The sequence below is a fragment of the Malania oleifera genome, chromosome 1, assembly GCF_029873635.1.
Source record: "Malania oleifera isolate guangnan ecotype guangnan chromosome 1, ASM2987363v1, whole genome shotgun sequence".
Taxonomy (NCBI): Eukaryota; Viridiplantae; Streptophyta; class Magnoliopsida; order Santalales; family Ximeniaceae; genus Malania; species Malania oleifera.
Genome location: NC_080417.1, coordinates 148,599,564 through 148,625,873, shown reverse-complemented (window position 1 = coordinate 148,625,873; position 26,310 = coordinate 148,599,564). Strand labels below are relative to the sequence as shown.

Below are 26,310 nucleotides of genomic sequence, written 5' to 3'. Positions count from 1 at the left end.
CCTCATTTTTCCTATCTGCTCTATCTTTTTTATCCTCTCCTCCAACTCCGAGGATCTTTTTTGTTGGTTGATGTCTACGCTATTCACGTCTTCTACCTTTTTAGTGGGGAAAGTTTTCTCCTCGCTCTCCTTTAGTTCATCTGTTTTTCGAGGTGGATCCGGACTCACCCATTGTTGAAGTGGGGCGCACCCTTCCTGACTCTTTTGGTGTAAGAGCAAGTTGAGCATGTCCTCCATTTTCTTCTAAAAGGCGAGGAACTCCTACCTGCTGACTCCTAAAGGTTGTGTGGGTGTAAAGTGGGTTGACTGGGCTGACTCTTTTCCATCGGGGCCAGAGCTAGAGCCGTGTGAGGTTGACATTTTTTTTTTTAAAGGCGGAGGTGGAGCAGGATGAGTGCCTCTATAGAGCGTTCCCCACAGACGGCGCCAACTGTTGCAGGATAAAATCAGTGATGACCGATAAGGCTGCTCCTGATCTCCGGGGGGCCTGAAAAAGATGGAAACAAAAGGACTTGGAGGACCCATGGTGTACTCCGGGGGATCACTTCGATGCCTAAGTGAGAGGGATGCTCTGTAAAGGCTGAATGCAATAGTAGAATAAGTTGAATGACTTACCTTGGCTTCTTCCCCACATCCCTTCTTATAGGGGCTCGAGTTGACCCTCGGTTGATTCGTCTTTATTGCGTAAGAGCGTAAATCGCTCCCAGGTCATAAAGTGTTTGCACCCATCACTAGACTATTTAAGCCATTGGCGTGGATCTCTCCTCCTCTTTATTGGGTTGGAGTTGATTGCTCTCGTTAGAATGTTTAACCCGGGGGGGAGGCGCGGGCTAGGTGTTGACTTGCTCTTATTGGCTAGTTTATTTTAGGCATATCATTACACATTCATTCTTTTGTTCTTTCTTTCTTTCTTGTAAGCTAATTTTCATAACTTAAATGACAAAAAGAAGTCAAAACACTACCTAAGTTACCAATTAATTGGCAATTAAGCAACATGCATTTCATTCCCAATCTCCAATATCCCCAACTCATTTTCCAATCAAGAAAAACATGCATTTGGAGTATTTCATTCCCAAAATCCCAATTACAGAACACATCCATACATATGCCCACTCATCCCATTTCCGAATCTCACCTCATCTACGGGCTGCAACTGCCTACAACCTAGAAGGCTTTGGTCGACAATTGCATATACAAGTACGAGAGGCAAGTGCAAGAGGTGGGGTGCGACGATGCGAGCGACTAGGATGCGAGCTTTTGCAATTTACGATAAGCGGACAATAGTTGCCTACGATTGTGAGAGTGCTAGGTCGCCGAGCGGCTGAGGTGTGACGATGACTAGGTTAGGCACTGAGGTAGCTGCGAAGCCTGCGATTCTGCAAATTATGCTCAATATGGCGAGTGGCGACTACCTATGAGAGGATGAGAGCCAAGAGGCACAAGGGAAGAGCTTTCACCTTAGAGCTTGCTTTTCATTTTTCAACACTATCAAGAAGTGAAAACTATACTTTCAGGGCATTGGCGCAGTGAAAAGGAGTTAGACAATCAAGTAGGAGCATCACGAATTCAAATCTTGATAGATGCACTTGGTGTAGACTCTTAATGAGAGTGTCCTGAAATGTGTCTTGGGAGGCAAGTTAGTCGAACGTCTAACCTAGGTTGTGATTACCTATGACCGCATCCGATGTACAAGGGTGGCAAACCAGGGGGAAGGTCATCGCCCCGTGGGTGTTGGTTTCACACCGGGGGGTTCGAAGGGCTCATTGGTGGCAGGAGTCCCCACGTTAATAAAAAAAAAAGTGAAAACTATGGATGGTATGGTTATTATAGTATATAACATACACCATATTTTTAATATTTTATATTATTTATGTTTCACATTATAAATCAGGTAATTCGTTAATTGAAATTTTGAAATCCTCCTACCGAACCAAAACCAAATTACCAAAGTTTCATTATTTTTGTATCGAATTGAACAAATTAACTGAATTAACCAAACCAATCGATTACGGTCGTTTAATTGGATTTCTTCCGAATACTGCTTAACCCAATTCCAATTAGACCACTCTTTGTGTGTGTGTGTGCACGTGTGTGCGTGTGTTTTTATTTTATTTTATTGCTTAATAGATTTTGTATATGTACTATTGGACTAAAATCAATGTCTGCACCCTTTCATAATAGAGACACTATTTAGCGACTTGAGGAATTCCAAATCTACTCAATGAAGATATCTTTCGATACAAATGATATTAGGTAATTTAAAAACTTGAACTTGATCCATAGGATGACTCGGGTGGTAAACTCAAGATTGTTTTGATTAGATGGTTACAGTTCAAGTTTTGGGGACTACAACTTTCCACGTGAGATAATATGGAGATATTAAATGGAGAATGATAGAGGGGTAGACTTTTGGAGAAATTATTGGATAGATCGGGTCTACCACGTTAGGAATAGAGTAATCTAATTAAATAATGACAACTATTAAATAGACACATAAGTAAATCATATTCAACTGTTACCTCTCAAAATAAGTCCTCATTCCTTTCTTGTTTAGGAGATAAATGTCGTTTCATGCCTTTTTCATGTATTTAAATCTATATATTTTTTAAAATAAAAAATCACATTAAAAAGTAAAAAATAAGAAAAAAAAAACATTATGAGTTCAAGACATACCATACCCTTTGTTAAACGTCCCTGCCAGGAGTATATAGTCTAAAGAGGGGGTGAATAGACTCTTTTCGCGGAATATGTATTTTTCTACAAAATAAAAATTCTTGGCAAGATACAAGAAATTATATTGCAATATAAATATAAATCATGCACAAGATATAAAATAAAGAGTGTAAGAGAGAGAAAGAACAACACCAATATTTTTACGTGGTTCAGCATCAAGCCTACGTCCACGGTTTAGCACCAAGTCAAGGATTCCACAATCTACTAAGGATACTCCTTCACCGGCGAAGAAGCCTTACAACTCGAGAACAAATCCCTACACTTGGGAACAAATCCCTCCCACACTCACCAAGAGCTTTCACTTCGGTTCACAAAGAACCTTACAACAATGGTTCACAAAGAACCTTACAATAGATTGGAAATACAAATTAATGCTCCTTAAATGAGCCAATATGAAATACAACCAAATCCTCACTCTATTATCTCAAGGAATGAATCTTACAAGATAAGTGAGCAAGAGAGGATTGAACACTTGTGAAGAATAACTAAAATGCCAAGTGGAAAGTGCTTAGGTTTTGGATAAAATGATATTTTTCACAAATATGATCAACAATGCTCAAAACCATGTTAATACAAGTCTAATAGCTTGTATTTATAGCCCAAGATCCAAAGGAGCAGTTAACTAGCCATTGGGAGGAAGAAAAACTATTTTATTTGGTAAACTAGTCGTTTTCTGCTCGTTGGAGCGGTTTTGCCTGTTGGACTTGTCGACGAGTCCTTGCTCTCATCGACTAGTCACACACTACCACTTGTTGACGAATCCCCTATTTTTGTCGATGAGTTCCCTAAATCAGAAAAAGTTATCAACATGAAAGTTATGAAATTTTGTCTTAGCTTTCCAAGGACACCAAGTTCGTCATTTTTTAACTTTTCTAGCAAAAGTTGTGCCCTAAATACCAAAAAGTATTTAGGACTCAAGGTTGCATTACGTTAGTGATGATTGTTTTGTTTTTCCTTGTCAAAAAACCTTTTAATGACTTAAACATTCTTGAACAAAATTATATGAAATATATTAAGCCTAATGAAGGTTAAAAGTTGTCCAAGTGAGTTTTCTCCTGAATATAAGATATCTTGATAATGAAAACATATTTGAAAACTCGTTTCGATATCTTATATGCCTAATATGTCCTTTATTGAAAATATACTTTACTTTATTTGCACCCTTAAGACATAAGACTCGTTTTGGCACATTTGGGACCTCGTATGAAAATGTTTGTAAAACCAAGATGTTAAAAACTTGTTCATTTGAAAACCATGTTTGAGTTTAGGATTCATTTAACAAACTCTTTAAAGTTTAATTTTGAAAACCATGAAAATTGAATTTGTGTTTATGATTTTAGTGCAATCCTATAAACTCATGTGTCCTAATATGCATGTGCATTGCTCAACTTTTGTTCATAAATCATGCATAAACAAAACGCAAGAGTTACAAATTGAACCTACCACTCACACAACTTTTATTACAAATAATTCAACGATTATAAAACATATGGTTGTGCTTGAGTCCTTCTGGGTATGTGTCCATTTGATCTTTCCTTCTTGACACATACTTGGTCCGATCTTTGCCTCTCACTCGGTACTTCAAGCATTTGCCACTTGTACCTCTACTAACCACAACTGCAAATATAGGAAAAACACTAGGAACGCACAAATTGGTTAATATCATCAAAACACATTAAATATATTATTGTAACCAATAAGGCTAGCACCCTTATTTACTTAAAGAAAATAAAAAAAATAAATTACATTTTCTACCACCATAGATCTAAAATTGAGAGTATATATACTTGCTCGAAGAAAAAAGAAGAATATAAAGTTGTCCTAAAATATAAAATGATTATAAAAGTTTGTTTCTTAATTCTTTAAGATGTGTCACATCATAATAACACTACAATTAAATGATAAAAAATATATATATTTTCCTAATAATTATGAAAATAAAATGATATATATAATACATATTTTAAAAATACCTTTTTCTAATAATTCCTTATTAGGATATATATATATATATATATATATATTATTTATACCGTTTTATTTATTTTTTAAATTTTATTAATGATTCATTTCTATTTGGGCAAGCCCTTTGTGTCCACCTAGACAGCACCAAACTAAAGGGATAAAAACATTATTTTTCCCTTCTTAACACATTTATGATAATTCATCAAGAAAATCACAAGATATATTACAAAGAGTTTTAAAAAAAATTATAATTTACTTATATTTCAACTTTTTATATATATATATATATATATATATATATATATTTAGGTATATATATACTCTCAAATTTAAATCTATTCTACTTGGTAATTTAATTTTTTTTCCCCCGTAAATAAGATCATGTTATGTCTTGAACTCATTTTTTTTTTTTCAATTTTCAATGTTCTTTTCCTTTTAAAAATGTATAAGATTAATTTCATAGAAGGTAAAAATTTAAAGATGCATTAATTTCTTAAATAAGAAATTAAGAAGATGAAGATTTATTATGAAAAATGAATAATAATTACGATTTTCTTATATGATTTACTTAGGAGTTGTCACCATTTAATTGGATTAGTCTATGGATGATGTGATAGACTTAATCTACCTAATAATTTACTCAAACTCTACTAATCGAAGTTTTTCCAATACAAACAATCTCAAACACCTTGAGAAACTCAAGTTGTAAACTCGTAATCAAAGTTTGTAAGTCATTTTATAGCAAATTACCATCGCTTGTTTTAACATGGTCGCTTTAATACTTTTTATATATATAACACAAACATAGCTAATAAATATTTAAAATAAAGTGTTTTTGCAATGGTAAACTCCTAGCTAACACACCATTCCATAAATTCAAATTTAGTATTTTTTGGCGTTGGTTTCTATATCTTTTCAATTTTAAAATTGAAATTGAAATTTTAACACACCATACCAAAATTAGGATCGATAGTTCAATTATGCGAAGAGAAGGTATCAGCACCCCCTACACACCCGTTCTACGAACGATACCTAATTAAGTATGAATTATCCCTAAATAAAATTTAATAACATTTAATTAACTCCTTTTAAAACAAACAGATAAAATAATAAATAACTAAATAAATGAACAAAATTAACAAGAGGTTAAAAACCTCAATACGATTTAAGAATGTCTAATAAGACCTGTTGGCCCTAAGTAGAGTCTAGAGGGGGGTAAATGGACTCTTTTGCGTATTTGTGTTTTTCTCTACAAAATATAATATCTTGGCAAGATGTAAGTAATTATATCACAATGTAAATGATATAAATCAAGCACAAGATATAAATTAAAAAATTTAGGGAAGAAAAGCTTAACAAATGATTTTAACGTAGTTCGGCCTCTTACCTACGTCCACGCCTTGAGATTCTCAATCCACTATCACGACCTCCTTCATTGGCAGAGAATTCTTTACACCACGAGGGAATAAATCCCTTATTACACCAAGAGCCTTCTTACGGGAACAAATTCCTTTACGCTCACAAAGAGCCTTTCCAAGGGAACCAATCCCTTACCACTTGGTTCACAAAGAACCCTTACAATTTGACAATGAATTACAAAGATGTAGCACCCAATAATGCTCCTCAAATGAGCCGATATTACAATACAAAGAAAACCTCACACTAATCTCTCCAAGTAATGAATCAAAATAAAGATTAGAGAGCAAAAGAGATAGCGAGCACTTGAATGATGAACTAAGAAGTGCAAAGTGCTTGCAAATGATTTTCACTAAATGTATATTACTAAATCAATGTTTAAAACAAGTCTTTGGCCTTGTATTTATAGGCAAAGTAGAGTACTAGCCGTTTTATGGCCGTTGGTCATTTAATATAATTGTTTACTTTAGAAACTAGCCGTTTATAGCCGTTGGGGCTTTAATCTCGACACAAACCGTTGACTATTTCATCTGGGGCACATTCTGCCTGAAACCGTCGACTATTTACCCCAAATTGTCGACTGGTTTTCCTTTCTCATCTATGAAAGTCTTCAACATGAAAGTTGGGGGATTTTTTCTTAACTTTTCATAGATACCAAGATTGCCCCTTTTGGAGCCTTTTAAAAAAAGTTATGCTCCAAATACTGAAGGGTATTCGGGAAATTCGAAAGGTGCATAAATGAGGCTTTAAACCCAACCAAGATCAAGTTTTCTAAAAGATTATAACACTAACATGATTTAAAACTTGTCCCATATAAAAATACATTTGAGTAAAGGATATTTTTATAAAACTCTTGTTTTGACTTTGAAAACTCATAAGTACTGAACTTATGATTTGGTGATATTCTATATACTCTTATGTCCTAGTATGCATATGCAATTTGCTCAACTCTTACTCAATAAACATGTATGAAACAGAACTACAAGAGTTACAACAAATAATACCTTAAACACTTCCCATTACATATGTTTCTATATTAGCTTCCATTGGTATGTGCTTGAACTCTTCCGATTGAGTGTCCTCTTAATCTTTGTCACTCGAATGTCTGCTCGGTATGATCTTTGCCTTTGATCCAGTACTTTCATGCATTTGTCACTTGTACCTGTACTAAACATGGTTTGCAAAAATAGGATACACTTGGAACTGTAAATAGGTTAATATCATTAAAATACATCAAATATAATTATGTAGTTACTAAGGCTAACAGATCTAATAAGACCTCCAAACGAAAGGATCTTATTAAATAAACCCTCTTCAGAACTAATACAATTGAGGTGTAAAATACCTCATTGCCCTTTTCTAAATCATAGGGATGCACACACACAAAAACAAACACAATCAACAAATTTTAAGCAAAATCATCTTTAAAACATCCCCTAATTTTTTAAACTTTTTGTATAAATTTTTTGGAATTTTTCAAAAAAAATTTAAAATTTATTGAGATTTTAAAATATTTTTCCTTACCTGAAGCTACTGCTGCAATGGGGTCCCTATAGTCTAAGCCACAAAACTAAAGGTACAAAGCTTCAAATGACAATCCGATTGATCAGAAAGTAAAAAGATGAGTCACAGACAATCTGTAAAAATTTCAACTCAATTGGACGATAATCACCATCTGATTGTCTAGATCAATATGATTATGCAGGCACCTCCAATCTTAAAGCGGCTGTTGCAATGGGGCTGCTATCCAAACCACAAAACCAAAGTTACAAAGCTCCAAATGGCAATTTGAACGACAAGAATGAATAAAAAATGATTTATGAACAATCATTCAAAATTTCAGCTCAATTAGACGAGAAATCACCATCCGATTGTCAAGATCAAGCTGACTACGTAGGCACCTCTAATCCTTAATTTTTAGCAAACAGTTTTCTTCTCTCCCTTACTCTTTCTTAACTGTCTCCAAGATGCACAAAGCTCTCTTTTTTCTCCTTTTCTTATCTTCTCTTCAAGAGTTTTTATTTATAGGCTTGAATGCATTGATCATGATATTTAAATTCAACCATCCAACCACCTATTTATTGTCAATCTCTCAACATCCAACCACATTTTTATTGCTAATCTACCAACACCTTATTTAATTTTAACAGCCAACCACCTTTTTGTTTATATTTATTTCTATTGTATTGTACTTAATTTTTTTTTTATATATTTTCTACTGTATTTTCTTTCTTTATTATTTTTCTGCTGCTGTAATTGTATAAAAACAGAATATGTCTTTTTTTATTATATTTGGCCCCTGGATAAAATAGGGTGCCAACAAATAATATATTGACATTTTTTACCACTAGGCATGGGGGTTAAAGTTTGATGATTAATACCAACCATGTATGCGTAAGGTAAGAAGCTCATATCAAAAAAGAAATATAAAGAATTATAAAACATGAAGTTGTCAAACCCTTTTTTTTTTTTTGGGTTGGGGGTGAGGGGGAGTAAAAAGTTAGAAGAAAATTAATTAAGACCAATGACAAAGTAAAACACACACTAAAGATGATCATAAATGCAATTCACTTCTTGTGATATGTAAAATGTTAAGAGCATCGTAACGTCCCAAAGAAGGATCCGAAATGACAAGAAATAATTATATTAAAAATTTAATGGAATCGCTAGAAACCTGTTATTTTCTTAAGTGTGATTAGTTCACCTAATTACTACTTGTTGATTGGTTTCTAAACTAATTCTAAGGCCAATGAACCAGTAGTCTCAATCTGTATTTACTATAATTGAAACCGAGAGTTCAGTTATGCGAGGGGAAAGTATTAGCATGCCCTACACATTCGTTCTACAAACGGTACTTAACCATGAAGTATCGCTGAATCTAATGGTTTTTAATTAACTCATTAAAATAAATAAATAAATAAATATTTAAAATTCAAAAAGAAAATATGTAATAAAATATGATTTATGAATGTCTAATAATACTTCCAAATGAGGGGATTTTATTAGATAAACGCCCCTCAGAATTAATATAGATGAGATCTGATAATACTCAAAAAGTTTATCAAATTTGAGTAAAAAGAGTCTTTAAAACATTCCTAAGTTTTCCAAAAAATTTTTAAGAATTTTCTAAAAACAATTTAATATTTTCCTACAATTTTTTGGAATTTTTAAAGACTTTTTCTTATTCTTATTTATTTTGGTATTTTTTATTTTTCATTTTTTTTGTCATCTAGGTCAAAAGAACTCAAATAATTTTCCTTTTCTTTTTCTAATTTTTAAAATATTTTTTATGATTTTTAATTATTTTTCAAAATTTTAAAAATTAAAAATAAATTTTAAATTAAAGAGATTAACCAACAGTTTGAAACGAATTAGACTGGCTTCACCGGTCTAAACCAGGTTAATGTTGACTGGGCTAAATCGAGTTGACCTAGTTAAAGAAGGGCTGCCACATGTCATCTAACGATGGCGATACGTGATGTTGATTTTTTAATTTCATTTTATATTTTTTTATTTACTATAGTAGGGTGATGCTAGCATGACATCATTTACCATGTGGCAGAATCCAATAGGTTTAGGGAATTTCGCACAAATCAATGACGTGGCAATGATCTGACTGTTTAGAGAACACATCTGATGACTAAGATCGCACCACGTCGCTCCTAAACGTAGGTTCCTTGACGCGTCACGTGTCACTGTTCGTATAGTTACACGTGTCCCACTAATATTTTGTATTAATTTTTTAAAATATTAAAAAAAGTTTCTCTCCTCTTTTCTTTTCTATTCTCTCTGCTCTCTCTCTCTCTCCCCTTCCCATTCTTTGAATCTTTCTTTTCTTCTTTCTCTCTCTCTTCCCTCTCTCTGTTCTCTTCTTCGTTCTCTTTTGATTTCTCGCAGCTCTCTCTCTCTTCTTCTTTATCTCACTATCTTCTTCTCTCTTCAATCTATTCTCTTTCCTTCTTTAGCTTTTCGAATTCTCTCTCTCTCTCTCTCTCTCTCTCTCTCTCTCTCTCTCTCTCACATTTCTATCTTGTTTTCTATCCTCTTTCACATTCTCACGCTTTTTTTTTCTCATTTTGCAAATTTTGATCATAATGGAAACATGAGCAGAGAGCTTCGAGCTCTTTACTTTCAAATTCAAGCTTGGATCAATTATTTCGAAGATAAGATCCTCCTTTCCTTTTGTTATTTTCTTTAGTTCCTTATCTTTTATTTTCTTTGGATTTTCTAGTTGTTTTCTTGAGTTTTCTAGCAAATTCCTACGGTCCAAACAAGTTTAAGTTATCGGATGGCTTAACCTAGGCTCCAAAATCGAATAACCTATAGTTAATGGTCAAGTTAGGGTTTAGGCTCATTTTCAGGGTTTGGGTTTAGAGATTAATTTAGGTTGGGCTTAGCCCAATTGAGCCTCATGTGTTTTGGGCTTAAGTAGGATTTATTATAAATTAGGCAAAGTTTGGGTCTTAGCTAACGGGCTGGAGCTAAGTTAGGGTAACGGGTTGAATTAAATTGGGCTTAAGTTAAGGTAAAAGAATCAGTTGACCTAGGTCTCGAGTCTGGTCATTCAGGTTTGGGTCAATGGACCTAGGCCCAGTCAATTTGACCAGGGTCTTTTGATCGAATCTAGAAGTGTTCAGATATAGGTATTTGGATATAGGGTAATGGAGTATGGGTGTTTAAATCTAGGGTAATTGGGTATGTGTGTTCAGATCTAGATTGTAACACCCCGACCTCGAGGGGCCTGGGATATTAACTTTTTACTACTGATTTACAGCGGAAGCAAAATAAACTCAATTGTTATTAAACTAGAGCGCTAATTATCCATATTACAATCATTTATTTCAAAAGAAGAAAATTACACAAACATAAATATCTGAAATCATACTAATATTTCTAATCAATCTTTATTTTTCTAATCCCCACCCGCATGCTTGTTAAGCCTGATTTCCAACATGCCCTTCAGAGTTATCTAAAATAAAAATATGATTGGAATGAGACGACGCTCAGTAAGTAAATAAGATTATTATTAGTGTGTGGCCAAATGAGTTTTTTAAAAATTTCGTAAAAATAATATTTAATACTATAACTTCAAAATTTCTTTTAGAATAAATATAAATTTAAAAATTTCTACATAAAACTTTTGTCATTAATTACAACAGTAAAATTTTATAATTATATACTATAACTGTTAAATTAAACTTTTAACTTTAAAACTGTAAAAATATTTAATGATAAACATACATATACTTTTCCTTATACGTTTTCCTTATATCGTCATTTAAGCACTAAAATGATCATTTTCACTTAAACTTATACTTTTTTTCAAATCATTAGTAACTTTGTATACGTAATTAAATATGTATAAACATATATTATAAAAATCCACCCTTAGGCCTATTTGCCGTAAGTCATGTTTACCCATGACTGGGTTATGCGGTTTGAAGACTGGACTTAGCTGGCTGGCCGACCAAACTAAATCAACGTACGTAAACTTTAAGTGAGATTTTCCTTATTAAGTCCTGGTCCGGAACCAGGTGTGCACTCAGGAGAAATCCACTAACATAAATAACCACTCTGTAAACAGTGTGGGTGCACTCTGATCCGTATAAACTTTAAGCTGCGGTACCGAGCATTTGTAACTTTGAACTTTCGTTGCCATAAGGGGTTTTAAAATCATCTTATTATAATTTATGCAATTTAAAATAATATCGTAAGAATCTCATCTTTACTCATATTTTCATAAAAAAATGCAATGTAAAAATAAACTCATGCCACACAATTTTTGTGTTAAAAATATATATAATTTTATTTTTGAATTAAAAAAAATACTGAAAATTTACCCGAGGGGATTAGAACATTTCTTAACCCAAAAATAGATGTAAGTATATTAAAGATAGAACGGGTATAATTAAATATGCATAAAAATAAACTTATGAAAATTTTGTGGAACTAATTAATATAATTGAAATTTACTTATAAAATAAACTTGGGTATAAATTTTAAATAAAAAAAACTAACATAATCAAAATTTACTTATCTACTTCTTTTACCGTGTGCTACGAACACAAAAACTATCTTTAAGTAATGAGATCGGAAAGAGTGGGTGAGTGAGAACTTACTCAAAATTCTCTCTCCACCACAAATTCTTTCACTCACTAATCCTTCTCTTCCTTGGAAAATTGTTGTGAAAAATGAAGGTTGAGAGCTCCCTATTTATAGGAAAATTTTGGGGAAGAAATGAAATTTATAAAAGTGTGGGGAGATGGGTGAAATTATAATTTTTAAAAATTAAAGAATGGACAAGGGATGGGTAAGGTATGGGTTGAGTATGGGATGGGAATGGAGGCCATGTGGGAGTGCTTGCCACCATTCCTATTAAATAAATTTTTAATTAATCACTTACCTAATTAATTAATCAATTAGTTAATTAATTATTTTATTATTTTTTAATCATTATTATTATTATTATTATTAATATCATTGTTATTACTTTTAAACTATTTTTAGTATTTATTTATTTTATTATTTATTTTTGAACAAGAATTAAATTTAAATTTTGAAAACTCATGTGGGCCCCACATAACTTCGAGACTCGAATGGATCCTACGTAACTCGAATAACTCTTATATGATTTTATGCATCCTACATAACTTTGAGACTCGTGTAAACCTCCATATGGCTTCGGGACTCATGTGAGTCCCACACAGTCTTGTGGGCCCCGCATAGGATACGTATATTATTATTATTTTATCATATATTTCTACAAATTATATCAGTCAAAATATTATTTTATGTACTTATTTACGTATATAAACAGTGTCTTGTGGCTCCGGGACTTATGTGGACCCCATATATGATACCTATATTATTATCATCTTATTATGTATTTCTACAAATATGTCTGTCAAAACACTATTTTATGTATATATACTTATTTACGTATACAAATAGTGTCTATCCTGTTTATCTTATGAAATTCCATTTTGACCAGGTCGACCTCTAGGGAGCGACTGAGCCGCAATGGTCTCTGAGCACTCGCTTAGACAAGGTCTTTCTTAGGCATCAAACATGGAATTAAGGATCCTACAGAAAAACACTTCTGTATTGATATTAACTTAATGACCATTTTTATTATTTTATTATTATTGTACTTTAATTATATATATATATATATATATATATTTTTTGGGTCATCACATAGGTCAACACTCAAGTCTAGGTATTCGAAATTCGAGTCAAATTCCCGAATCCTGTTTGGTATATTTTGGAAAAATTATTGATTGCTGTTAGGTTTGAATTTAAATTCTAATTATATAATCAAAATTCAACATTGCCAAAAATTGAATTAAAATTAAGCACAAGTACCTACCTCTGTTATTGAATTCTCCACTTTGCAATCTTCTACTCCTTTTGCCCCATCCTCAAGAATCTTTTTTTTTCGCAAAACTTCTACAATCCAAAACCTCTTGTTCTTCTATTTCTCTTTACTCCCCAATCTCAATCACTCAGATTCTCATATTTTCTTCTCACAACTCTTTCTCAAATTTTCAATAAAATAATTCCGTTATTCCTTTTCTATCTTTGTTTGTCAATGTATGTTCCTTCCCTCAAAACCCTACTATTTATAGGTTCGGGGGATTACTCAATTTAACATTGACTAGATCAATCAAATTTGATTTAAATTGACTCATATGTTTTAATTTACAATTTTCACATGTCTAATTGCATATATTCCTTTTGTGCTTACAGGTTTGAAGTTGAAGATACTTGCGCACCATTTTTATTTCATTTTTATTTCATTTTTTGTATATTTTTTTATTTTCAATGTAAAAATTTCATTTTCTGTTTTCATTTTTCTATATTTGTTTCCTGTATTTTTATTTTATTTTATTGAATTAACAATTATGTTTATAAGTTTTGAATAAAATGAGGTGTCTACAAAAAGAATACAAGTGAAAAAAAATTGTGTGCAAACATTTACAAACATTATTACATTTAACATTGTCATTGAAGACGGTAAATTTTTAGAGTCTTTTTATTCAAATCATACATATTTAGTGTCATTGTTAGTCTAATTTAATTATGCTTTATTTGTTAGTATAATTATAATTATACTACTAGACTACTTAATAATGGAGAAATCATTAGGTAGACCGGCTTTTCCAAACCATGTATATACTAAACCAATTAAATGTCGACAACCTTTAAACTGGCACATCAACAAATTACAATCAATTGTTCCTTCCCAAAATGAGCTTTAATTTCCTTTCTTATTAAGAGATAAAGACACCTTTCTTCTCTTTTTTATATATCTAAATTTATACATTTTTAGAAGAAAAAACTCAAAATAAAAATTAAAGAAGCATATTTTGGATTTGGGATGTAACATAATCTTATTTATTTGAAAAAAAAATTAATTACATTTTCTATTACCATAAATCTAAAATTGAGAGTATACATAATTTCTTGAAAAAATATAAAATTATTTATAATATAAGTAGATTATAAAAGTTTGTTCTTAATTCTTTAAGATATGTCATGTTACAAAAATATTATAACATAAATAATAAAAAAATATATTTTTCTTACTAATTGTGAAAAACAGATGATATATAATATATATTTTAAAAATCTAATAATTCCTTATTAGAAACATATATGAGTATATATTTTATTATTATTTATATTATAATATTATTTATTTATTTATTTAATGATCTAGAACTTATATTTGGGCATGTTTTTCAAATCCACTTAGACAATACCAAACCAAAGGGATATACTAACGCTTACTCATTGATTCATTCCTAATAGTTTACCAAGTAAATCATAAAACACATTATAAAGAATTAAGAATAATTTTTATAATCTACTTATATGTCAATTTTATATTTTTTTTAAGTAAATAATATTCTCAATTTTATACCTGTTATATCAAGTAAGTTAATCAATATTTTTTTTCATAATTTAATTTATTTTCCCCCTTTCTTCAAGTAATTATGTCTTGAATTCATTTTTTAATTTTTTAAATATATAAATTTAAATACATAAAAAGTAGAAAAGTTATTTATTTTCTAATTAAGAAATTAAGAAAAAATAAGAATTTTTTATGAAAAGAAATAACAATTAATATTTACTTACGTCTACTTAAGTGTTGTCACTATTTAATTAGATTATTTTATGAATGATATGGAAAATCAGTATTACAAATAATTATAAATGTGTGTGTGTTTTTTTTTTTTTTTTCCATTTCTTATTATATTTTTATTTTAATAAAAGGAATAGCTATGGAAACAAATTAAGAATTTTAAAATCAGGCCAAAAATCACTTCCAAAAATTTCTTCGATGTTATATATATATATATATATATTCTATCATTACTTTTTCGCGAGGGCATTTGCCAATCGCCGCCTCCCTCAGTCTCCTTCCATGGAGAAACTGAGAAAATTGGTGAATGAGATAGCCTACACCTCGCTCTCATCCTCTCATAAACTCTCTCCTCTCCAACGCTCTGTAATCCCTTTCCTCTCCATCGCTTCCTCTCTATACCGACTCGCCCTCTCCCTCCGCCGCCAGCTCTACTACTCGGGCATCTTCCGCCGGCGCCGGTAAGTTCACCAAAGGCTTTCTCTTCCTCTTCCCTGTTTGGATGCCTAGAGAAAATGTGCAAAAAGCATAGAAAATTAACTAATAGAAGTTTATATTCACTTTGTGCTTTTTGATTGGAAGATTACCGGTGCCGGTGATCAGCGTTGGGAATTTGACGTGGGGAGGTAACGGGAAGACGCCGATGGTTGAGTCGATTGCTCTTTTCTTGGCTGATTCTGGGATTTCACCTCTCATTCTCACCAGAGTATTGCCTCTTTTCTTTCAATTTCCTTTTCCCCCCCCCCCCCCCCCCCCCCTTTTGGGTTTGAAGTAATTTGAACAATGGTGAGCGACCTGCGCTATTGTTTAATTTGGTGGGGGTTGTACTGCCCTGAAAGTTCTTGATATGCGATGAATATTCAAAATTTTGCCTTCATTATTGATTACGAGAGCATTATGGTAGCTCTTTTAAAGGAAACATTATTGGGAGTTGGATTAACAAAATAGAATCTTCATATACTGAGTATGAATGAAGTCAAAATTAAGCCTGGTGCTCATTCCACTGGCAAAGGATCATTTGCTTAGAATTCATGTTAGATATTTTTCGTATTATTTATGGCTATTCGATTTTAATATAGGCATGATAAATGCTAGAAAATCAGGTCAATGAGTTGACCTATTGAATGTTTGTTGAAGAAATTAGTTCACAGTCTTGGCGTTTGAGTTCCATGACAATGCTAGATATCTGCATACGGGGAAATATTGTTCTGGGCAGATTTCTTACGAGATCCTGCATGTTTAATTCATGCAACCTGTTAATGCCTGTGGGAATCTTCATGATTTCTGTACTAAAATTTTTGCTACCATGTTCTCAAATTGCTCATAGTTGCAATTAGAAACCCAAATTCTTGAAATGGTAGAGTTTTTACTTTTTTCAATCAATGATCCAAGTTCTTTAAAGATGAACGGTTAGCCTCTTTAATAACCATAGGTCAAACTAAGGTAGTTTTCATTTGGCAGTGCTTGCCCTTGGCTACCTGAGACTTTCTTTAGGTCATTTTGTCCATAGGGTTATGCTTGCGGGGATGAAGCGAACATGCTTCAAAGGCATCTTCTCGGAACATCTGCAAGGATTGGTGTGGGTGCAAACCGGTTCGCAACTGCTGCTTGTTTTCTTGAAAGATATGGTTATGTGGATCCTCGTAATGGTGTATCATTTGACAGACCTTGCATTGACCAGGAAGTGGAACTTCATCTTAATTCTGAAAAAGTTGGTGCAGTAATTCTGGATGATGGAATGCAGGTAATTATATTCTCATTTCAATTTGTTCTCCAATATTGTGGTGCATATTGTCTTATACTAGAACATTTATCATAAAAAAATTTACTTGCATCATTGATTGTTTGTGTTTTGTTTTCTGATGGGATAATGGCTGGCTACCTCTTTTCCACACAAGTGTTTCTCATCAAGGAAGAGAATATTTGCTTAATTTCTGTGATTGATAATGAATATTATCCTGTACCATGATTGATTATTTATCTATTCTAAATTTATTGCTGTGTGGTTTTTAGCAGATAAGCCTAGGAATGCGTATTCTATTATTAGTGGTGCCATGCTGGTAATGCTTTCCTCTTTTTTTTTTTTTGGTATGTGTTTAAGACAGCACTTGAGCTTGTGGCGTGATTTGGAGATTGCAATGATCAATGGTTTGATGCCTTGGGGAAACTGTCAATTAGTTCCATTGGGGCCTTTAAGAGAACCTTTGACTGCACTTGAGAGAGCAGATGTTGCTGTAGTTCATCATGCAGACTTGGTAAACAAACATGTTCTTTCAAACTTTTTGTACTCACCAACTCTCCTCCCTCCCCCCTCTCTCTGCACACACATTCACAGACACACATGACACTGAGATAGTCATTTTTACATCAATAATTAATTTTTATCAGTCAAAGGCCCTCAATTGAAGTTATGGTTCGAACAATAGTCAAATTAATTAATGTCAATCAATTTTAGACCAAACATATGGGTTTGGTTCCACCTCAATTAGGAGCACTTTAATCATACAATCAAGATAAAAGAGATGAACTTGAGTTTCCATATAATCAAAAGTACATTCACAATTTTGAATAGCCAGATTAATGAGTCTGTTTGTGCAAGACAAATAGGACCACTTAGCTTCGATCTCTTATTTATGAGAGATATGATATTTGAATGGCCATCCTTTGCTTCAACGCTTTCTCCTATTTATGGATGCCACATGGCAGTTATTCTCTTGAACTGCCTTGAAAACTTCATTAATATGATTTTCTCCCTTTTCTGCCCCATGTCTGGCAGCTTTGTTCTTCTCTCCTGCAAGTTTCTCTTCCTGCTTATTTTGGAAATTTAAAATACAACTGCTATTTCTCTTTCATACTTCATTTACATGTGTTATTTCCTGTCACTTCCACATGTCAAATTTAAAATGAGGGTTAACAGTGTGGATATTTTGTGTGTATATAAATAAATTAAATGAACTAAAAATGTTGATGCTTGGACATTGTGCAGGCCGTGGAGCAAAATCTAAAAGATATTGAGCTAATGATCCGAGAAGTCAATGAATCCATACCTATTTTCTTCAGTAGAATGTCTCCTTCATATTTCTTCACTGCAGTAGACATTAACTTGAAAATTCCTTTGAAAGCTGTTTGTAACAGGGTTGTACTATGTGTTTCTGCAATTGGTTTCTCAGATGCTTTCGTACAGGGTGTTGGAAAGGTATTATTTTTCTGAGTTTCAAAAGTGCTTATTGAATATGGTGAGAGGCTTCATATATGTTGGGTTTGGGGAGACAATCGATGCAGATGGAACTTGAGTGCGTGGCATTATTTGTGTGTGTTTTCTGTGGTTATCTTCCCCTTGTTTGTCCTCTTTTGATTTTTGCTTTTTCTTCTAAATGGCTATGACTTACTGCAGATAGGACCATCATTTGTTGACCGGCTAGACTTCAGTGACCATCATTTATTTCAAGATAAGGTATATATCCCTCCTCCTCCCTCTCCTTTTAATGATTAATGCAGAATTAAATAGGATGTATTAAATGCTGCATGATGGTAATTATATTGGCTGATGTAGGATTGAGCGTCGATCTAATTTGTCAAGTAACTGTCTTATTTTCAATGAATCTAGGATATTGATGTGATTAGGACAACACTCGGGAATCTTGAGGACCAGTTTGGTTCCAAGCCAATTCTCATTGTGACAGAGAAGGTGAACGTCTCTTGAATCATATTGATTATACTAAGGACAGTCTAAAAGCTTATTTCTTCTCACCTTCAAAAAAAAAAAAGACAGACATTCAGAAGCTTTGTTTGCTATGTTGAGTTTCTTGAATTTTGCAAAATGGAAAGTTCAAGTATCCATCCTGGTATTATTGTTTGGTACAACTCTGATGTTCTGTATGAGTCACAACTTTTTGTTAGCTCGGTTCCATTGACTGGAAGCATGCCCACCTGTTATCCGATTGTGGTATCGTTTATGTCACTTGTTTTTCAAGGAGGTTAAATGTGAATGTGAAAACAAACTGTTAAATAGTGAACGAGAAATGGGATATGGAAAGTTTCATGCAGTAATATACTGAACAATGACACCCTTTCCCCACCTCTAAATTTCCATTTTGTGTTACCAGGATTATGATCGAGATCCTGAGATCCTCAAACATTTAGATCCATTTGAAGTTCTAGTACTGTGTTCTCAGCTTCAAATTATCTCAGGCCAAGGAAACACTGAGGAAAGCCTCAGGAAGGTATTCAAGCAGCTCCTGAAAGTTATTTAAGCTCAAGCCGGAGGGGCTGCATTCTGCCCATGCGTGCAGCATCCAGAAATTCAAAAGAGAAAACTATGAGCACCAAGGCAGCTTATTGAATGAGACAAGCTACAATCTTCTTCTTTTTCTTCTTCTTCTTCTATTCTATTTTTTCCTTGTAATAGTGAAGCTTTCTTCTTTCCTATTCTTTTCCTTGTAATAGTGAAGCTTGGAAATTGAAGTTGAGCTTCCCGCCAAAAATAAATTTTCTGTTTCTTCCTGCAGCTTCCAAGAAGCAGGCTTGTTTGTCTTTCCCTTACTCACCTCTGAAAGTACTTTCAGGTTCCTCTAATTCTTATTTCTTTCACAGATTAGGGAATTTGAAAAATGACATCAAGACAATAATACAATTATTCAAACCCTCTCCCCTTGAGTCGTCCAGATTCGTCTCGTCCCATTCGATCTCTCCAAATTTCTTCAACATGAAATAATAAATTATGTTTTATTTTTTATTTTGCAAAATGAGGAAAAAAAAAAAAAAAAATGAAGAACAAGTGTTTGTTTTTGTTTTTTTAGAGTCTGAATAAATGTCTTGCTGTCACTAAATTACTCAAAAACAAACAAGACATTATTGGTTACCCTCATCTCCTGCTTGTGCCTTCTAGCTAGGGTATTCCATCTTAAGAGTGAATATTCCTTGGTAATGATTCTTCATTTTGAAGTATTCTTTGTTTTTTTCGTTCATCCATTTCTCCCTCTATGTCTTGTGGCTGCTATTTATTAGAATCAGATAACACCATGTATGGCTAGCAAAAAAAAAAAAAGAGGATAACACCCTGTATTTAAATATAAGTGGTTTTCAACTTAAAAGCTTAATTTCTAAAAAATTAATTAAAATCTTGAAAATAAGTATTTTGAAACGAAGCAAAATACTTTCTTAGCCTTTGCAACACTTTTCATCCTCAAAACCTACTTATGCAATATATAAATATATATATATATATATATATATATATTCTGTTTTACATACAAAAAAATTGAATAAAATAGATTTGATCACTTAAATATGACATATTTTCCTTATTCTATTTTACTTATTTTAAGTTTAGGTTTTGGATCAAAGATTTTATTTGGAGAAAAGAAAAGTAGGAAATTTATTTTCATTGTATTATATCTTTACGTCAAATAATATTAAAAACAAAAAAATAATATATTATTATTAAAAAAATAAGAAAAAAAGTGTTTTTCATGTACAAACTTAAAAGTTTTTTTATTGATTTGTTACATATTTTATTCCCTTTCTTTTTGATAACTAAACATAAACATGAAAAAATAAATTTCTATATGCTTTTCTTTCCTTTTCCTTATATTTTCTAAGTTTCAAACATGCCTTTAGGAGTATCGAATTCTGTGCCTTAAGAGGTAAAATTCGTAGCAGTTAGCTTTCCTCCAGTGGGGTTCTTAACTACGAGTGCAGCCGGTGACGGGGGAGAGCATCCCGAGTGTGACAGACCACTGAGTAAATGCCACGTGGAGATGAATGTGGATTTTCTCCCGCCCCCCGCCCACACTGGATGGAATTACGTCCAGGTTCAATGAACCTAGAATCGCGTCCTCTTCAACTGACATTATTGACCCGTCTTCTTCTTCCTCCCGATTTCGGGGCAGGAAAAAACAGCTCCTAATCATGAAACCCTCTTTTTAATGCGCACAAACTCACGCACACACAGACGAAATCACAGAAATAAGAGAGAGTAGCTTAGTTTAATTTCTTTCAATGGCATTTGCTTCTTCTTCAGCTTCCGTGCTTCGGCAATCGATTTCTACGCATTCAGTCACTGCTTCCAATGAGCCTAAAGGTACTCTTTCCGTCTCGCTCTCTATTCCGTTTGTTGCAGTAGTTCGTGGGATTCTGCGTGGTGGGTTTTGAACCCTAACGATTAATCAACTTAAACTCCTATGTTTTTCTTTGTAATTTTGCTCATTTTTTGATGATCTTTTCTCGACTGAATTTGTTTCATTTGAAGTTTGAGCTGTTGCATTGCACAAGCTTTGAATTCCCGTATCAGGGATGCTCTTCTCTTATGGCCACTTAGAAAATGGCTCGTTTTCTGTTGTTTGGGTCCGTGCTAGAAATTATTTTATGTTGTTTGCTTCGATAGTGAAAAATATAGTTATTTTACTCTGAAAAACTGTAAATTTGCTCTTTTTTTTGTGATCTTTTCTCGACTGAATTTGTTTCATTTAAATTTTGAGTTGTTGCATTACAAAAGCTTTGAATTCCCGTATCAAGAATACTCTTCTCTTATGACCACTTAGAAAATGGCTCGTTTTCTGCTGTTGGGTCGGTGCTAGAAATTATATGTTGTTTGCTTCGATTGTGAAAAATATAGTTATTTGACTCTGAAAAATTGGAAATAGCTTTCCAATTCTTTAATGGGGAGTCAAATCTTGACGAAAATTGTTATCGTCATTTTTTACTTCTGTGCGAAGTATAGCTTCAAATTATTTCTGGATGTTCGTTTCTACAGTGGAAGATATGCTTATTGAGACTAAAATCAAATTTCCCTGCGTACTGTAGCCTATAGGTACATCTAAAAGAGCATCATGAGCCTCATACTTATATTGTCATCCTTGCTTTGCAGGTTGGCCAATATGCTTGTAAACCTTCCTGCTCGTAGTGCTTTGATTGCTTTCATCTTAAATCATATCACTCCTTTTATCAGTGTGGTTTTTTGGTTTTATTACTATGTGACAACTTGAACTTAATTTCAACCTACTTCTGACCATGTTATCCTTAATTTGGTGCTGCCTGATCTAAGGGGGTTAATTTAAATGTGCTTGCATTTCATTTTCTGCAGCTCCATGTATTGGCTCACGTCTGCTGGATCGACCATTGGTTCTATCACTAGCAGGGAATTCTTACCAAAGGAAATGCTTGGTAAAACCAATTTGTGCAGAACAAAGAAAAAGCGATTCGGTGGTTCCTCTAGCAACAAACGTTGTTGCTCCTGGTATGTTTCATACAACGGATTCAGAGTCTTCTCTTCCTCATTGGATTATTACTGATTGGATAGATTGATGGCATATGTTACTCTTGCTTTGGCATTGTGCAGAAGTTGCCAATGAGATGGAGATAGAAAATTATGAAAAATTGGCACATGATCTTGAAAATGCTTCCCCCCTTGAAGTTATGGACAAAGCCCTTGAGAAATTTGGTAATGACATAGCCATCGCTTTCAGGTATATATTTCCTTTCTTCTTTCATTCCCTCTTCTACTTTTTTTCCTTTTTTCATTCAAATGCTATCTAACCAAACTTGACCTGCTAAATTTTCCTTGAATATATGAATTGACTGAATTCCAGGCAGTGATAAAAGTATTAATAGTGTTTAGAATGATAACTACTGCAAGTGGACACCCATTCTGTGGCTACAGGTTCAATCCTTTAAATTGTTTGGAGTTTGAACTTTGAACCACCCATATAAAAAAGTAAAGAGTTGACCTTTTACTTGCTTCTGCATATTTCAAGCTCAACTTCTAATTTGAATCTAGCCATGGGCATAGATTAGGTCTGTATGTATGTGGTAGGCTTTGCTTGGCTCTTATGAACCTCTACAATGCTTGCGTTGGCTCAATTTGGAATGACAAATTATACTCTTTCCTATAAAATTCAAACTAACCATTGAATCTCTAATTTGAAAATCAAGCACGTAGTCATTTTATAGTGCATGTCATCCTTGCTTATTAAGTCTAAGAAGTAAAATGGGCAGCATGAACCGGCATACATGAAGTGCTTGACGAACTATGAGGCCAAGGGCTTAAAGAGAGGGTTTCTTATGTGACTTGCCAGTTAGGTCTTCTATTTTTTTGTTTTATATTATTTTATGATTATTGTTTTATTTATTTTATTTTTTGGTGGAATTGATCGTCCTCCTTATCATTGTACTGCCCTTTTCTCTCTTAATATATTTTCTTTTATTATGAAAAAAAGGTGTAACAAGTAAAGTAAACAAATGGTTTGGCTCAACTTCATAACTTAAGGCACTTGACTGGCTTTGCAATCCTAATAATTGGCCAATAAAAACAGCAGTATGTTAAATCTTTGAAGATAATTTTTAACTGTAGTGGAGGATTTTTAAACCGTTTTAAGTGATGGAAGTTATTTTTGACAAATAGATGAATAGAAGGGAATTCAAGCAAATTCAGGTTTTGAAGAGATATAGATAATGCATAGCTACATGCATGCTAATAAAGAAAAATAGAAACATTCATTTTGATTCCCGCTATTGTTTACCAAAATTCTACTTATATTTGCTACTAATTATGAGACAATTTTACTGAAGAATAGAGATGCCTTTTGCACTCTATGGTCTTAGTGTTTACTTTCCATAACAGTTACTGCCATAGCCAATCCTGTCATACAGATCTGTTTATTGTGTATTTACAGCATAGTGAGAAAAAAAAAAAAATGCAACTGAAATATATTATCATCTCCTTAATTACCTATTCAAAATTTTTATTTTATTTTATTTTATTTTTTTAATGTTTATTTTAATAATAATTACAAGATTTGATTAGTCATCCTGAATACCGAAACTAATATTTCAGTTATTTTGATTTGTGCAGCGGAGCTGAGGATGTAGCCTTGATTGAGTATGCACAGCTAACTGGTCGTCCTTTCCGGGTATTCAGCCTGGATACTGGAAGATTAAACCCAGAAACATACCAATTTTTTGACACTGTTGAGAAGCACTACGGCATTCGCATCGAGTACATGTTCCCTGATGCGATTGAGGTTCAAGCACTGGTAAGGAGTAAGGGGCTCTTTTCATTCTATGAGGACGGGCATCAAGAGTGCTGTAGAGTAAGGAAGGTCCGGCCCCTAAGGAGGGCCCTGAAGGGTCTCCGTGCTTGGATCACTGGTCAAAGAAAAGATCAGTCTCCTGGCACAAGGGCAGAAATTCCTGTTGTCCAAGTGGATCCCTCCTTTGAAGGAACAGGTGGTGGAATTGGGAGCTTGGTGAAATGGAATCCTGTGGCCAATGTGGAAGGCCAAGACATATGGAACTTTCTCAGAGTCATGAATGTGCCTGTAAATACCCTGCACGCGCAAGGATACATATCAATTGGATGCGAGCCATGCACAAGATCAGTGTTGCCAGGGCAGCATGAGAGAGAGGGCAGGTGGTGGTGGGAGGATGCAAAGGCCAAAGAGTGCGGCCTTCATAAAGGAAATGTTAAACAAGATGGCAATGACGTTATTGGTGCCCTAAAAAATGGGAGTGGCGCTGCCACTGATATATTCAACAGCCAGAATTTGATTACTCTGAATAGAACTGGGATAGAAAATTTGGCCAGATTAGAGAATCGAAGTGATCCGTGGCTTGTTGTCCTGTATGCGCCTTGGTGCCATTTCTGCCAGGTAAAAATGATTAGTTTAAAGAATTTGTATGATTTTTGTGTCATTTGATTTGCAATACTTTGATATTTAGTTTCTAACCAAGTTGTCGCTGATTGTGAGCAGGCAATGGAAGGATCATACGTTGAAGTGGCAGAGAAACTGGCAAGGGCTGGAGAGATCAAGGTGGGGAAGTTTAGTGCTGATGGTGATCAAAAGGCATTTGCAGAGAAAGAGCTGCAGCTGGGGAGCTTCCCCACGATACTGTTCTTCTCTAAACACGCTTCCAAGCCCATCAAGTACCCATCAGAGAAGAGGGATGTTGATTCATTGATGGCTTTCGTGAATGCTCTATGGCGTTGAAATTGATTTGTCTCCACTTGGTTCCACTGCTTAGTGCTTATGAGAGGTTAAAAGCAAAATTGGGTCATGGGGGTTAATAGCGCGCTTGGTTGCTGCTTCTTCCATCCCAACTTGCCACGCATTGACGAAATTATCCTAAAGATCGTGGTATTGTACATTTGAATCCTGCAAGGTTTATGCTTCTAGCCCATTTTTTTTTTTTTGAATTGGAAAATCAATATGATGAGAATCATCTTGTTGAAAAAATTGTGCGTGGCATAGCATGGCATAGCATAGGTGGTATTTTTCTTATAGCAGCATTACAAATCAACAAAGTTGAGAATTGAATCTCATACACACGTACGTCTTCATTTGATACAGATACAAATTAATACAAGCAAGATATCTTATTTCAATTTCCTCTCCATTTCGCATGGTTAGACTTAACATTCAATGTAGGGGACCCTAATCAGGGGTAAAGTTGACGAAATTTGTGTTTGGTTGATAAAAGTTTGATTTGTTGCAATTGGTCTAGGGTCATATTATTGGCGTAAGTTGTCAGAGAGATTATAGGAAAAACATGATTGTAAATTCTTGTATCAAGGCCTTAATTGTAAATCCATTATATCAAGGCTTGATTGTCTTGCAATTAGTATAGACCAAAAATAGAAATCCTCTTGTATATATTCCATGTAATATTCATTGAAAAATATATAGATTTTTTCCTTGACTTTTAGCATGGTATCAGAGATAATTTCGATTTTGTGCCCAGCTTTTTCCTAACCCTACCACACTGCATTCTTTGTCGTTGTGAGCCTGAGCCTCTTTAACGGTGATTCTACGGCCGTTAAGATCTTGGCCGTTCATTACTTCGTTTTGTCTTTCATCACCTCTGTAACGACTTGCTTATTTTATCATAAAGTAAAACATAATAAATAAAATAGTCAATCCGAACCCGAAGTTAATGAGAATACATTTGACATTCACAGCGGAATCCTAAGTAGTAGTAAATGCAAATCACATTCTCAACCACACAATACACAATACCAAAGTCAACTATAATCCCAAAACATTGTGTTTATA

The 26,310-nt window shown here is 33.5% G+C and overlaps 2 protein-coding genes across 7 annotated transcripts; both read left to right on the top strand.

Moving 5' to 3' along the window:
- Positions 1–15,500: 15,500 nt before the first annotated feature.
- LOC131154495 (probable tetraacyldisaccharide 4'-kinase, mitochondrial) lies at positions 15,501–19,780 on the top strand. Of its 6 annotated transcripts, XM_058107314.1 has the most exons (9): positions 15,509–15,723; positions 15,845–15,968; positions 16,773–16,855; positions 16,928–17,006; positions 17,368–17,517; positions 18,249–18,458; positions 18,657–18,716; positions 18,870–18,950; positions 19,369–19,780. In XM_058107314.1, the coding sequence occupies exons 1-9, from the start codon at positions 15,545–15,547 to the stop codon at positions 19,513–19,515; spliced, it is 1,113 nt and encodes a 370-aa protein (XP_057963297.1). In that variant the 5' UTR covers positions 15,509–15,544; the 3' UTR covers positions 19,516–19,780. The 6 variants fall into 6 exon arrangements, with proteins under 6 accessions (XP_057963306.1, XP_057963289.1, XP_057963301.1 ...); XM_058107323.1 differs by lacking the exon at positions 16,773–16,855 and having other exon boundaries at positions 15,501–15,723; positions 16,944–17,006; XM_058107306.1 differs by having other exon boundaries at positions 15,501–15,723; positions 16,773–17,006.
- Positions 19,781–21,136: 1,356 nt separating this feature from the next.
- LOC131154487 (5'-adenylylsulfate reductase 1, chloroplastic-like) lies at positions 21,137–25,643 on the top strand. Its single transcript, XM_058107297.1, has 5 exons — positions 21,137–21,344; positions 22,347–22,499; positions 22,602–22,728; positions 24,114–24,909; positions 25,012–25,643. Exons 1-5 carry the CDS (start codon positions 21,263–21,265, stop codon positions 25,246–25,248), a joined length of 1,395 nt encoding a protein of 464 aa, XP_057963280.1. The 5' UTR covers positions 21,137–21,262; the 3' UTR covers positions 25,249–25,643.
- Positions 25,644–26,310: the final 667 nt, after the last annotated feature.